Source organism: Pistacia vera, unplaced genomic scaffold (assembly GCF_008641045.1).
Source record: "Pistacia vera cultivar Batoury unplaced genomic scaffold, PisVer_v2 Contig535, whole genome shotgun sequence".
NCBI classification, from domain to species: Eukaryota; Viridiplantae; Streptophyta; class Magnoliopsida; order Sapindales; family Anacardiaceae; genus Pistacia; species Pistacia vera.
In genome coordinates this window covers 448,803-463,839 of record NW_022196374.1, presented here as the reverse complement: position 1 = coordinate 463,839, position 15,037 = coordinate 448,803, and the positions used below count along the sequence as shown (strand labels likewise).

The window sequence follows — 15,037 nt, the reverse complement described above, 5'->3', positions numbered from 1 at the left end:
AGATAAAAGGGTAAAATTGTAATTGTAACACACCATATTTCTTGTTAATTTGTTTTTTTCTTAATCTTTCCCAAACACAAAAATTTTCACATTGAGCACACAAGCCCGAAGGGAAAGTTACTCCACATCACACAACACAAAAATAGATTAAACATCACCACATCATGGACCACTCAATTTTTATTCTTGAGATCGATTGATCTCTGTGGTCCTCCAGATCTGCATACTATGACTCCAGACTGGGGTTCCACATTTAGTTACAAATACGTACCATTTGTCCACGTGTCATCAGAACGGTGGATATCTGACCTCCTGGGCCCTACTCCATGGCCCATCAATTATGTTTGCAACCAACTTCACCTCTTGTGTATTATTATTGGGACTTGTGAGAGCCCTAGTCAAACGGGCGTTGTGGGTCCACGACACGTGGCACGATCACACTCTCCAATGCCCTCATATTTATTTTATTTTAGATAAAAAAAAAAAAAAAAAAGATTCTTGAAAGTTAAAACCGGATTTGATAAATCCTTTGACGTCCACTATGTAAAGTATTTAGAGCGATTCTTTCTTTTTTTGGCGGGTAAATCCCTAATTATACAAATAAAAAAACCCCTAACATTTTCCCGCTATCTTTTTGTCTTTTACTGACACTGACCCTCAAAAGAATGAACAGAAAGTAGTATTTTTCTTTTTCTTTTTTTCATTTTCTTAATTTAATCAAACACTGCAGACATGAGACATATTAGGGTTTTGTTTTTGAGTCCTCACATGCTTTCTCATACTGAGTAAAGAGACAAAAGCCAAATTTCTTTTTTGCGTCTTTTTTTCGTTATTAAAGAAAAATTAGGGCTTTCTCATGTTTTAATCAGCTAAAATGTGCACTAGATACTATTACTAGGGTTTTTATTGCAAAAGAATTTCTGGGTCCCTCTCATCTATTACATTCTAGTTGTTTTAATGAATACCCAATTCTTGTTCATTAATGGGTATTTTAGTGTGGTACCGTGCTTGGATTGTATAAAGTAATCTAAAGCCCATGTGTATTTTGTTATGTAAATGCAAAAAAATTTTTTTTTTTTTTTTTTGCTTTAAAGTTTGAGTCTTTTTGTTGAAAGAGTTACAGTTAAGCCTACACTGTTAAAGGAAAAAGAGATATTGGTAAGAAGATGCTGTTTGGGAAGCACGGTCAGTCCCTTGAAGCAAATTTTCTTCCAAGATTTGGTCCTTGGTCAGGTAAACGAGTACTGAGTTGATGTACATTTAGAGTTTTCTAAGCAATGTGTCAAGGGTAGTTACTTGTTTTGCTTTTCTAAAAGGCCGAGTGAGTGTAGAATTTGTAGGGTTAATAGCTGAGAAATCCTCTTTTTGTTGCACATTGAGCTTGTCTCTTGCTTTAATGGTGTTGGGAAAGCCTCATAGTCTGGCAAATGGTGCTTGTTTCTGGCTCTGGGTTGTTTTTGTAGACGTTGAAGATAAATTATTGTTTTTATGTTAATTTTGCCCTAATTGGCATTGGCCTAGTGTTCAGTTGGGTTTGTTTCTATTTGTGGAGTAGCAAGCTAGAGAGCCCCCTTCTGTCTTTGAGTTTATCTTGTATCATTCTGACTGGATGAATATGAAGCTGTTTAGGCTTCTACTTTTATCCTTGTTTTTCTTTCATGCCATGGGTCAGCTTCCTTCACAAGACATTTTGGCATTGCTTGAATTCAAGAAAGGAATCAAGAATGACCCCACTGGTTATGTCCTTGATTCATGGAATGAGGAGTCCATTGACTTTAATGGTTGCCCCTCTTCTTGGAATGGAGTAATATGTAATGGTGGAAATGTTGCTGGTGTTGTCCTTGATAACTTAGGTCTGTCGGCTGTTGCAGATTTGAGTGTGTTTGCGAATCTCACAATGCTTGTGAAACTTTCCATGTCAAACAACTCCATAACAGGCGTAATACCCGACAATATAGGCGACTTCAAAAGCCTTAAGTTTCTTGATGTCTCTGATAATCTATTTTCTTCATCGTTACCACCGGGGATTGTTAAATTAGAGAGCTTACTGAATCTCTCATTAGCTGGGAACAACTTCTCGGGCTCAGTTCCAGATTCAGCATCAGGGCTTGTTTCAATCCAATCTTTGGACTTAAGTAGCAATTCCTTTTCTGGGTCGCTGCCGAAATCATTGACGAGGCTGAATAACTTGGTGTATCTAAACCTATCGTCTAATAGATTTATCAAGACAATCCCAAAAGGGTTTGAACTGATTTCTGGTCTTCAGGTGCTGGACCTGCATGGCAACATGCTTGATGGTCATCTTGATGGGGAGTTTTTCCTTTTGACAAATGTCAGTCATGTTGATTTTAGTGGGAATATGTTAGTGAGCTCTAGCTCTCAGAAACTGTTACCTGGTATCTCTCCAAGTGTTAAGTACTTAAATCTTAGCCACAACCTACTTACTGGGTCACTGGTGAATGGAGGTGAGCTAGAGCTCTTTGAAAACTTGAAAGTGTTGGATCTGAGCTATAATCAGTTTTCTGGAGAATTGCCTGGATTCGATTTTGTTTATGAGCTTCTGGTTCTCAAGCTCAGCAACAACAAATTTTCAGGGTTTATTCCTAATGATTTGTTGAAAGGAGATTCCTTGCTGGTAACTGAATTGGATTTGAGTGGCAACAATCTCTCAGGCATGCCTTGCATTTCTATTAGTTTCTTTGAGCTACATTATTCTTATGTTCAGTAATAAATGATATTAGCTGCTTAATCATGCTTACTTTGGCCTGTTATGCACCTGACATTTTACTTCGTCTTTCAGGGCCAGTAAGTACGATTTTGTCAACAACTCTTCAGGTACTTAATCTCTCCTCTAATGCACTCACAGGTGAACTTCCTGTTCTTACTGGAAGCCTTTCTGTACTTGATCTTTCAAATAATCAATTTGAAGGAAATCTGACTAGAATGGTGAAGTGGGGTAACATTGAATATCTTGATCTCAGCCAAAATCATTTGACAGGGTCTATCCCTGAGGTAACAGCACAATTTTTGCGTTTAAATTATCTCAATCTATCTCGAAATTCCTTTAGTAGCTCTCTCGCAAAGGTTATTACTCAGTATCCAAAGCTTAGAGTCCTTGATCTCAGTTCCAACCAGTTAGACGGGTCTATTCTAGCTGATCTCTTAACTTCATCCACATTGCAAGAACTCCACCTCTCGAATAATTTACTCACTGGTGCAATTGAGTTCTCTCCACCTAGTAAATCCACTCTGGAGGTTCTTGATCTTTCCCATAACCAGTTTAATGGCTTTTTTCCTGATCGACTTGAATCATTCACTGGACTTCAAGTGCTCAATCTTGCAGGAAATAATATATCTGGTTCTCTGCCAACTTCTATGGCTAACATGAGCTCTCTAAGCTTATTAGATATATCCCAGAATCATTTTTCTGGTCCTTTACCAAACAACTTGCCCAACACCCTTGAAGCCTTTAATGTTTCATACAATGAGTTTTCTGGGGTTGTTCCTGAAAATCTGAGGAAGTTTCCTAGTTCTTCTTTTTATCCTGGAAACGCCAAATTACGTTTTCCAGGTGGTCCTCCTGGATCAGGCAACTCCCCTGCTGAAAGTTCGAAGAAGAAATCTATCAACACCATTGTCAAAGTCATTGTGATAGTTTCATGTATAATTGCTGTTATCATTCTTATCCTGCTTGCTATCTTCATACATTACATCCGCATATCGAGAAGACTGCCACCAGAACATGCTACAGAGAAAGATATACGCAGGCGTGCTCTATCAAACCCCTCTGGCACTACTGGAATAGGTGGTGGGGGGCCTTTGATTGTTTCAACAGAAGATCTTGTGGCTTCGAGGAAAGGATCATCATCTGGGATTATGAGCCCTGATGAGAAAATGGCAGCAGTAACTGGCTTCTCACCATCAAAGACTAGCCATTTGTCTTGGTCTCCAGAGTCTGGGGATTCATTCACAGCTGAAAACTTTGCAAGATTGGATGTGAGATCACCAGATCGATTGGTTGGTGAGCTGCATTTTCTTGATGAGACACTTAGTTTGACACCTGAGCAGCTATCAAGGGCCCCTGCCGAAGTGTTAGGGAGGAGTAGTCATGGGACTTCTTATCGAGCAACACTGGAGAATGGGGTGTTCTTGACAGTAAAGTGGTTGAGAGAGGGAGTAGCAAAACAGAGAAAGGAGTTTGCTAAGGAGGCTAAAAAATTTGCTAATATCAGGCATCCAAATGTTGTGGGTTTGAGGGGGTACTATTGGGGACCTACACAGCATGAGAAGCTCATTCTTTCAGATTATGTCTCACCTGGAAGTCTAGCAAGCTTTCTTTATGGTAACATTTTGCCCTGATATGTTTCTCAACTTAATAAATTAGGTTCATTGCGTGTTCCATTTCATCTTTCACTTAAAAGTCTTGCAATCTTATTTACGATAACATTTCTGGGTTCTTTTCTTTTGACATGTTGATTGTGATTGTAGATAAATAAATTATACAAAAAAGCTGATAAGAAATTCAATCAAATATACTGCTTGCAATTGCTAATAGCCTGGTATTCCTATGATTAGTACAACTTTGGCGTGGTTTTGGTAAACACACAATCAATCTACAGCTTTCCACTTGGGACTGCTGTCCCCAAATGCTTATGAATTTGGTAACATGTCATGGTGAATGATTGAATGGTGTGATCATTTCCTCATTGAAAGTAATGCTAAAAGTAAAAACTGCTGCTTGAAGGAAAGGGTCATCTTAAATAGAGAGCTCGTTTTCTTTGCTGTGCTTAAAAATGGTGATGGCAATGTCAACTATCTACTGGAATGTGCCATTTCCACAAAGCTTAGTTTTTGTATTGCATATCAAAGATGTATTAATATTATATGACTGTAATCTAATATGCCATTTTCACACTGAAGTTTTCCTCAACATATTGTTCTGTTTGGGTGGACAAACTTCACTTACATTGTAGAGACAGTCAGTCTAGGCTGATTATTTTTAGTAGTGACTACTTAAGGTTGAGAATGGCATGATCTATCATTCATGATAGTCTCTTCTCTTTTTGCATTGTGCATGCATGACTCTTATATTAGCTAAAAATTAATTTTCATTGATGATAAATCCTTTTTTTCAGATCGACCGGGAAGAAAAGGCCCTCCATTAACATGGGCCCAGAGACTCAAAATAGCAGTTGATGTTGCACGTGGCCTGAATTATCTCCATTTTGACCGGGCTGTTCCTCACGGTAACCTAAAAGCAACAAACGTACTATTAGACGGACCTGATCTTAATGCACGTGTTGCTGATTATTGCCTCCATCGCCTCATGACCCAAGCTGGCACCATTGAACAGATTCTTGATGCTGGGGTCTTGGGTTATCGTGCACCGGAGTTAGCTGCTTCCAAGAAACCACTCCCCTCCTTTAAGTCAGATGTATATGCCTTTGGAGTGATATTGCTGGAACTTCTAACCGGTAGATGTGCAGGTGATGTAATTTCTGGTGAAGGGGGAGGGGTTGATCTGACTGATTGGATGCGGTTGAAGGCTGCCGAAGGTCATGGCTCAGAGTGCTTTGATGCTGCATTGGTGTCGGAGATGGGGAATCCGGCAGCTGAGAAGGGAATGAAGGAGGTCCTTGGAATAGCTCTTCGATGTATACGATCTGTTTCTGAGAGGCCAGGTATCAAGACTATATATGAAGATCTATCATCCATATAGTTTTCATCGCACCTGGTTTATCTGGACCTGAATTTTGTGGGAATTTAATAGCTCATTAGCTCCCTTTTTTTAACATGTGATTTTGGCATTTAGTGTGATTAGCCAATTGTATTAACAACAGTTTGTTGTAAAAATGGAGCATATTTTGAATGGATACAAAATTTTCGCATGTTTGCCTTTTCCATGAGTTATTATCACCATCTGTTAGCTTTTCCAGTTCCATTGGCAGCTGCAATCTATAATTAGAGCATGTAGAAAAACTACATTGGCAGCAAAATTTTGACATAACAATTGTGTTTCTGCTGTGACAGTATATCAACTTCTAAATTAAAAATGTAAAACTTTTACATGATTACAGTCGAAGCCCTGAAATTATTCAAGTTATGAACCCACCTCTGTTTACATTTGACAATAATTGACATCAATGGTCATACTAAATTTATTGGCCATCCAAAGGACAAAATAAAGGAAGTTTGTGTCTGAGCTCAGTTGGGTACTCATTCTTTATGATAATGTTTATATGAAAAGGGGAAGCAAATCCATCTGAATCTTATCTTGTAATTCTAGTAGAAACATTTTATCTGCCTTTTCAGCTGATTCTTAGCCAATTCCAGGTTCCCTTTTGCATGTGCCTGTTCTTATTAAATAAATATATAAATTAATTAACATATATAAGAAATCAGTATGCTCAATCATCTGTTGGTGAGGTGGGGCATTTATATTTTAAAATAGTAAATAATAATAATAACAATAAGAAAATCTAGGTAAATACATTAGTAATAAAATTGACCACAAGACTAAGACCTCTGATAAAATAGTAAGATATTGTACTTTTATTTTATAATAAATAACAAAAAATAAAATAGAAAGGTTTTATACTTTTAAAAATTAAGGATGTGTTAAAAAAATAAACATAATAAATTCAAATTTTATATTCAAAATTAAAAAACGCCATTGTTAATTCTTTTGAAATAGTATTATTTTATGTAGTTAAATTTTTTTTAATTATATATGTGATTTTATGTTGAAGTGAACAAATATGATTCCGTTTTCAAGAAAAAAAAATCAATTGTAAAAAGGCCTAAATAGTTAATTTTTATTTTCTTTTAACTAATTTATTATAATTTTGTTAAAAAAAAAATTCCAAATGTTATAGTCCTAATAGTTTCTTCATTTATAACTATAAAAAACAGGCCAGGTTTGACTTTTGAGTGTGCAAGAAACCAAAGGGGTGAGAGAGCTATCAAGTATCAATCAACCCACATGGCGATGAGTAGATTTAGAGCACTGATTTCTTCGTCCAACTTCAAGTCTCCCTTAATATCTCCTCCCTTTCAATCTTCTCCAATCCGCAGATTCTCTTCATCCCAGTTTGAGGTAAAATTTTTCCTCTTGGCTTTACAACTTTTAATTCTTAAACCATAATTTATGCGTCATTTCAACTTTAGAATCACACTTGATCATCATCTTCACTGCAAATTCTCATCTGGGTTGTCATATTTTTATGGGTTTGTTTCATTTTTTTTTTTTTTTAATATTTGTTTTCTTTTAACAGTCATTGTCAATTAGTCATGCTTTATTATGTCATCAGGAGAATTTATATAATTTGTTTTTGTTCTGTGTGAAGTATTTTTCATGCTCAATCAGTGGAGAGTGTTCTTTTGAGTTTGAATTTGTGAAATAATTTCACTTGATTACCATTTTGCTTTATTTACTGTAATTAGTTGTATGTTACCATAGGCTATAGTAACATACAACTTATTACAGTAAATAAAGTCTATAGCATATGTCACCAGAATAAGTTTTTGTTTAATTTTTTATTTTGTTTCTATTTCACGTGTATGTTATTAAAATGATGTAAACTATTTTTACTTTTTTGTAATTTTATTTCAATCAATGTTTTTCAAAAAAATATGATGCAACTTGTTATCAAATAACACTGAGATACTGAAATTTTTTGTCACGGTAACTGTATCGGGATTTGCTTTTAGGATAGCAAGATTTCTATTACTGTACATCTTATATGAGTTCTATAAGAAAAATAGCTTATGGGAATGAATATGGAATGTATGTAAGAATAGTGTTGAAGTGGATTTTTTTGTGTTATTGTCTGTAAGCTAAGTATTGAGTTTATATTTGTAAGATGGTCGATTATGTGTTTGTATGGGGTTATGTAAGTTGTAATGTTGAAATAAAATTCTGCTGTACCAAACACAATTGCGTAAGTCAGCAGCCGATTGAGTGATAGCTTTTTAGAACGATTATTGCACCTCATTGTATTTCACTTTAGAGTTCCAATAGTATAAGAAGATATGTTTTTTTCTTGGGAATTTTTGGATATGTAGTAATTACATTTATGTTTATATTTGCACATCTATGTAAATGTAAATATATGGGTATAGGGTGCAATCTAGAATTGGAAAAGGTGTCAATGATTGTCAAAATTGTCTCTAGCTCTATGCATTCATGGTCAACCTAATCTCGTAATGCTTTTTGTTTAAACCATGAAATAGGGGGTGTGTGTGTGTATTCATTTTTATTTATAGCTGAATCATGCCTATTATCACAAGTGTTCAAGAAGAAAGACGTGCCATTTTGTATATTCATTTGTTTATAGCTGTATGTATATTAATCGGCCTGAGTTTCTATTGAAATAATGCTGTTCATCTCATTCTTATGTGTTCTGTCAGGGTTAATTAGTGAAAATTTGTGCCATTTTTTCTGCTTATTATTTTTTCATACTGTCTTATTTTTTTACTCTGAATTTGTTATATTTTTCTGTTTTTGGACAAATTACAGAGTGTTGGATTCATAGGGCTGGGAAATATGGGATTCAGAATGGCGCAAAATCTAATGAAGGCTGGATACAAACTGACTGTTCATGACATGTAATGCATTTAAACCCTCTTTCTTGCACTTATGACGTTTTGGTTTCCTTGAATTGCTACTATCTGAAGAATTTTTTATTAGTTTTATAATCTTATAGTAAATAACATGTTGGCTATATATACATATATATTATTTGTAATTAGAGGTACTTAAGTTTATTTGTTTCATAATCTTATTGAAGACATATTTGCTATATGAATTCAAATGTTTGATCTGTATATGTAAAACATCATCTCTTTTGGAAATAAGTCTTATTTGTTTCTACTATAAATTTGATCTGTTTGTTCATAGAAAGTATAACACACACAACTTTATTTTGAACCGAATTGGCAAGTCTGACTTCAATTCAGAAACTGTAATGTCATGAAGACATTCTCTGAAATGGGCGCCCTTACAAAAGAAACACCTTCTGAAGTTGCAGAAGCAAGTGATGTTGTAATTACAATGTTGCCTTCGTCATCTCATGTGAGTAATATACCAGTTGGCTTTTCCTCTTATCATCATGTTATCATCCTTTTTGGATATTAATGTGAATTATACTTGTTTAATGTCAAAGGTTGTAATTATTTATGTCTCCCCTTTAGTGTTTAAAGAAGTGGCCCTTATGTAAGGGAATCCAGTTGACAATGAGGTGGAAATATAGAAAAAGTGCAGTTTGTTGAACTTTAGCATGGAGTTCAGTTTATGTTATTTTGTAAGTACTGATTGTTAAACACTTTATGTTCTTAGAACTCATGTTGTCTGCACTTTGTGGCCTGAAGGATCATGTTGTCCAAGCATGTACATATTTGCATTGTCTTATCCTCATTTCCGAGTATAAAAAATGGGGATTGCTGATTATGCATTAAGTATGAACTTTTGATCTTATCTGTGAAGGTATTGGATGTTTACAATGGACCAAATGGCTTGCTTAAAGGAGGGAATTTCCTAAGACCACGATTATTGATAGACTCGTCAACTATTGATCCCCAAACATCAAGAAAGATATCTGCTGCAGTATCTAATTGTATTCTAAAAGATAAGAAAGGTAATAATGAGTGAATTTAACAACTGAACTGTGCTTTTACCAGATAGCCTCTAATTGTTCCTCTTTACTCTGACATTACATCCATACAGTCCATGCTTTTTGGTATCTCTAATAAATTAATCTTCAAGTTAATTCATATATACACGGGTAGCTACTATGTGCAGTTTGATAAAATTATCAGATATGCTAAATGTATGATCAAGTTGAGAGGGATATTTATCACTTTATATGGATTTCTGTTCAGGAAAAACCCAGGTTCTTCAATTGATGACACTGGTGACGTGCACCTTTTTATTGTTGACATTATTATCTTATATTTAATAAATGAACTGAATAAGAATAGTTTTGATTAAGAGAATTTCTTGTAAAAACAAGAAATTGTCACTGTTGGGTGGTTCTGTATTTTTCATTGACTGAATCCAGAAACTTTGAGATTGTGATGTGGTCAGTGGAAAGTTGGCATCCTTCTTTAAATGAATTATTTATTCAAAAAAAAAGGAAAAAAAAAAAAAAATAACTGATGGTATTTTTACATACATTACTATTGGAGTCATTATCACCATTATTACAAACAAGCCAAATAGAGAGCCAGCAGTCTTTGATCAGAACCAGCAGATTATAGAGCCAGTCTTCAAAGAATTTTACTTTTCTGTCTTTCTTGTGTTGGATATAATAATTTTCTCTTCCCCTCTGAAAATTTTACATATACCTGTGTATAGATTTATGGGAGAACCCTGTCATGTTGGATGCTCCTGTCTCTGGAGGTGTTCTTGCTGCAGAAGGGGGTACACTTACTTTCATGGTATGATCCACTTCTCCCTAATCCCAAAAGTAAATCTTCAATTTTCTTTGGTCTGATTATGGATCCTTTGATAAAAACTCATAAGTTTTGCTTTTTTGAAACTGTCTGTGGTTGCTTCTATTGTTTTGAAGAGTAATTTGCTTCAGTTATACAATCTTGATATGATTTATGTATGACTGGGAATGACATGTGAATGATAGATATCTATTTCTTTTATTTGTCAAGAATCTCTTGTAGACTGTAGTAACTTATAGTTGGGTACATGGCTAAATTATATTAGTTTGATCTAGCATTTCTGTTTTTCTGCAAGTAGAAAAGCTGAATCCCTTTAATCTAGTTTTATGTCTTGTATGGTTCTTGTTTGCTACGGAAGCAATTGGGTTTGGATTTAGCCAGCGCTAAATTTGTATCTTAACTCTATGATATCATTTTTCTAGTTGTAACTTTATCTGTCAGAGGTAAGAATTCTTTCTGCAATTTTGCTGCTATTCTTGTAGAGTTTCCAATTTAGCATCACCTTTTGGTTATAGCATATTGAAGAAGTTTGCATTATGGATGTTTGCATAGGTGGGAAAATGTATTTTACTGAGCTATGAAAGTTCTATTAGGTACCTAGGTTGGCAGTTGGTGCTATTTGACTAATGAACTAACGATGCCATGTCATTTAGGTTGGTGGCTCTGAGGACGCCTATCTAGCTGCAAAAACTTTCTTCCTCTCAATGGGCAAAAACACAATATATTGTGGTGGAGCAGGAAATGGCTCCGTAAGTTCCCATTAGTACTTGAAGCTAAATCCTTTTCTGTATGTTTTTTCCTCTCATGGCATAGGACTTATAATAGGCAGTGAATAAGAAATATCAAATAGGGGAGGCGACTTTGATTGTTTGAAACAAAACTATTAATTGATCTAAGATATTTGTATTATTTTAGTCTTTTCTTTCCTAATTTTCTGTTTGAGTCATTTTCCCTTGTGAGCTGGCCTGGTGGCTTCAGAGCTAACAGAAACTTGTCAGTCATTTCATTATACATACAGACATTTCCTGTTTTGTTCTTTGGTAGACTATCTCTTATGTTGTTTGTTTCTTGCCAAAACACACCTATATTTGGTTCCTTATCAAGCATGCCTTATGCTGCTTTTATCTTATTTAATGTACTCCAATGACTTGGTATTTCAGATGTGTAGAAGCATCATACTGTCCTTGCATTTCACCACCCATTTTGTGTAGATGGTTTGGTTCCTTATCAAGCATGTCTTATGCTGCTTTTATTTTGTTAATGTGCTCCATTGACTTGGTATTTAAGATGTATAGAAGCATCTATCCTTTCCTTATGGTTTGGTGTTCTTGTGACAATTGGACAAAGTTTGAAACGCTGGTGGAGAGAATATTATCTTTGCTGTCCAATTGACATACATTGAAATGAGCCAGACATAATCAAAGTCTAATGGGTCCAAGACTATAGTCTTGACCACTGTGCTTAGATTCTAAATCCTAAGTCCCCTTGAGGGAGTTTTAGATTTGGAATCACTTACTTCTTGTTTTGTCTTCTATTTAGTGGATTACTGGTCCACCTCTTTGTAAATTATCATTTTAAAAACTTCGTATCATTAAGAAAAAAAAGTTCTTCGATCTTCTAGATATGGATCTGAGTCAAACCTGGATCTACTTTCTGATCCTGCTAATGTTAATCGATACTTATCCATCTTTTTGGTTGGTAATTGTGTATTGTGCAAAAGCAATAGACATTAAAAAATTATTTGTTAGGTTCCTTAAGTGCTTGCTATCACATATGCCCCTCTTATATACATAAGAACAACGTAAAATATAGTAACAATGATTTTAACACTTTGTGGGAATTTGTGCTTCGTCTATCTGGATTTATTTCTAAGCAACTAGCATCTTTGACATGATTTTGTTATTAGGCAGCAAAGCTTTGCAACAATTTGGCAATGGCCGTGAGCATGCTTGGGGTGTCAGAAGCCCTTGCTCTTGGTCAGTCACTGGGAATAACTGCCAGTACATTGACAAAGATATTTAATTCTTCAAGTGCTCGCTGTTGGAGTAGGTAAACTACACTTCTCCAGGTTCATCCTCATTATTGAGATTTGGTAGCTTTATTTTTTTAATTGAAGCAATAGTTTGACTGCCAGCCCTTGAAAGCTGAAACAGTTCAAGTTCTGGCTGAAAAGAAAATAAATGGAAGAAGAATTCTCTTCCTGCACGGTTTAAAATCTTAGAAGAGTGCATTGTCACATTTTTATTCAATATGTTCAAGGAAGCTGAATTTGTCAGTTTTTCCTTGTCAGTTGGTCAATATTTCACGCCAATGGTGCTCTCGTATCATTTTTCAGTGATAACTTGAGGCCATTTTTCTGTTTACTTGGGAAGAAAAACTTGAGAAACAATCTATCCATTTTTACTTCTTAGAGGGATTACATTGATATATGAAAAATTATTTACAAAAACACATGAAACCAGCATGTAAAGTGCTGCATACTATAATTTAGAAAGGCAAAAGTAGTTATTCTTCTATTGGGTTGATTTATCTAAAACTAGCAAATATCTGGGGAAAGTTCTTTCTTAAAGGTTTACTAATTTTATCAACATCCATAAAATGGCAGTGATAGTTATAATCCAGTTCCAGGAGTGATGGAAGGGGTGCCCTCTTCAAGGAATTATGGTGGTGGATTTGCATCTAAGCTCATGGTACTTTGGCTTGTTTTATATTTTTCTTATAGAAAGTTTGTTTATAATCAATGCTTCACTAGGTTGCTCAATTTATCACTATGGATAGCAATCTTATTTATAAGTCGGAATGATGTCTCTGTCAATGGGATTGTTTTCTGCAATCAACATTTAGCCTCTGTTTACTGCATCCTTTAGCCCATAACTAGATTGCTCAATCATTACACATTTATCTTCTCTTCTGAAATCCTGTAGATTAATTATCAATTCTTAATGCAGGCCAAGGACTTAAACCTTGCTTCTGCATCAGCAAAAGATATTGGTCGTGAATGTCCATTAACATCCAAAGCTCAAGAGATGTACGTACCTTTGCTGATAGAGTTAACATCTAGAACTTGATTTGATTCTCGAATGCATTTTCGTGAGCAATGAACATGATATGGAAAAGCTAAATCACAAGCAAACTAGTGCTGGAATACTGGTGCATTTGTACTATTCCAGCACAGTTCGCGCTCAAAGTAAATGAAAAGCTAAAATCTAAAAACATCTTTTCCGTTAGTTGATGGACAAAGCAAATTTGAATAGTTTACTAGATGTCAATTTATATAGCTCGTGGAGAACCATAGTGGCAGACTGTAGTTGGAAAATGAAACATTCCAATGGATGTGAATATTATCATATCCTTTTGCCTGCATAATACTAGATTTATGTCATTGTTTGCATTGTCTTTAGCTCTTTGCCTAGCTGATAAATTCCATGTAAAATCAATTGCCATAACACGTAGTGATACAAACCTTGGACGTTTTCAGCCTGCAGTTGCCTTATATTTTAGCTGAGAGCCTGGGACAGCCTACTGTTAACCATTTTACTTGTTGATAGAACTGTTTTTCATTAATATTTTACTTTGTCGTTAAAACGTTCCTATAAAGTTACGTTTGGAAATTCCGATCAAGATTATGAAGTTTGATCTGCATTAATCTCTAGGACAGGAACTTGGATATACTATTCTATATCATATTTTTCAATTTCATATACTAATGTCAGTTCTGCTTTGTGCAGATACACGAAAATTTGTGAAGAGGGTCATGAATTTGAGGACTTCTCGTGTGTTTTTCGCCATTATTATTCTGGCAAGGATGAGGTTTAACTTCATCATTCAAGGATCTTTGTTTTAGAATAAAAAGTTGGAAGAATCTGAGCTTCATTTTGAAAATAATTATTCTCTTTTATATCAAATTGGGTTTTCAATAATCTCCCCTAAGTTGCCATTGCACTTCTTCCTTTTTTCCTGCTTGCCAAAAAAGGGTTAACACATAATGTATCTATTTTAAAAGGATTAATCTCATAACCGTACCCTCGGTTTTAAGAAACCATTTTAAAGCCCTGGATGACCAGAAGTTTTTGATACTTTTTTATCATTCTTAAAACTCAAAAAAATAGACACTATGCAAAGAAAAGTCAGCTCAAATCTATAAATAAATGACACCTTAGCCTAGAAGTCTTGAACACCCTTTCTAAGTAAGTAGGCCATTGAAGCTTCTCATCTCTCAAGAATAAAGAATAATGAAATTTCCTTAAATTTCAAGGTAATTGTCTAATTGATGTCCCATGCATAAAGAACACACCTCTTCTCCATCTATTTGATTTTCAGAATGAATTAAAAATCTCTGTCTAAGGGGTTTTAAATATTTTGGGTAATACTACATATCCCAAATGATAAGTCATTTTATTTGGTATTGCCATGTTATTCACCAAATCCCCTATTTATTTAGATTTCATCATTATATAGGATTGCACGTCACTTGGGATTTATAGTAGTATTATTATTATTATACTTTTAAAGGTGTAGATGTATGATATATGTTGGGCTCTTGTAAGGCCTAACAAACAGCTAACTATTGATATATGACAAATCC

At 34.9% G+C, this 15,037-nt stretch overlaps 2 protein-coding genes across 5 annotated transcripts; both read left to right on the top strand.

The window, feature by feature from the left end:
• Positions 1-1,141: 1,141 nt before the first annotated feature.
• LOC116107395 (LRR receptor-like serine/threonine-protein kinase GHR1) lies at positions 1,142-5,869 on the top strand. The gene is made up of 3 exons (XM_031393674.1): positions 1,142-2,672; positions 2,801-4,342; positions 5,136-5,869. The coding sequence occupies exons 1-3, from the start codon at positions 1,610-1,612 to the stop codon at positions 5,717-5,719; spliced, it is 3,189 nt and encodes a 1,062-aa protein (XP_031249534.1). The 5' UTR covers positions 1,142-1,609; the 3' UTR covers positions 5,720-5,869.
• Positions 5,870-6,920: 1,051 nt separating this feature from the next.
• LOC116107382 (probable 3-hydroxyisobutyrate dehydrogenase, mitochondrial) lies at positions 6,921-14,372 on the top strand. 4 transcript variants are annotated; one of them, XM_031393653.1, is made up of 10 exons: positions 6,921-7,096; positions 8,519-8,607; positions 8,959-9,073; positions 9,485-9,635; positions 10,355-10,437; positions 11,106-11,201; positions 12,359-12,501; positions 13,058-13,142; positions 13,401-13,480; positions 14,181-14,372. In XM_031393653.1, the coding sequence occupies exons 1-10, from the start codon at positions 6,983-6,985 to the stop codon at positions 14,266-14,268; spliced, it is 1,044 nt and encodes a 347-aa protein (XP_031249513.1). In that variant the 5' UTR covers positions 6,921-6,982; the 3' UTR covers positions 14,269-14,372. The 4 variants fall into 4 exon arrangements, with proteins under 4 accessions (XP_031249513.1, XP_031249514.1, XP_031249515.1 ...); XM_031393654.1 differs by lacking the exon at positions 11,106-11,201; XM_031393655.1 differs by lacking the exon at positions 6,921-7,096 and having other exon boundaries at positions 8,943-9,073.
• The last annotated feature ends 665 nt before the right edge of the window (positions 14,373-15,037 follow it).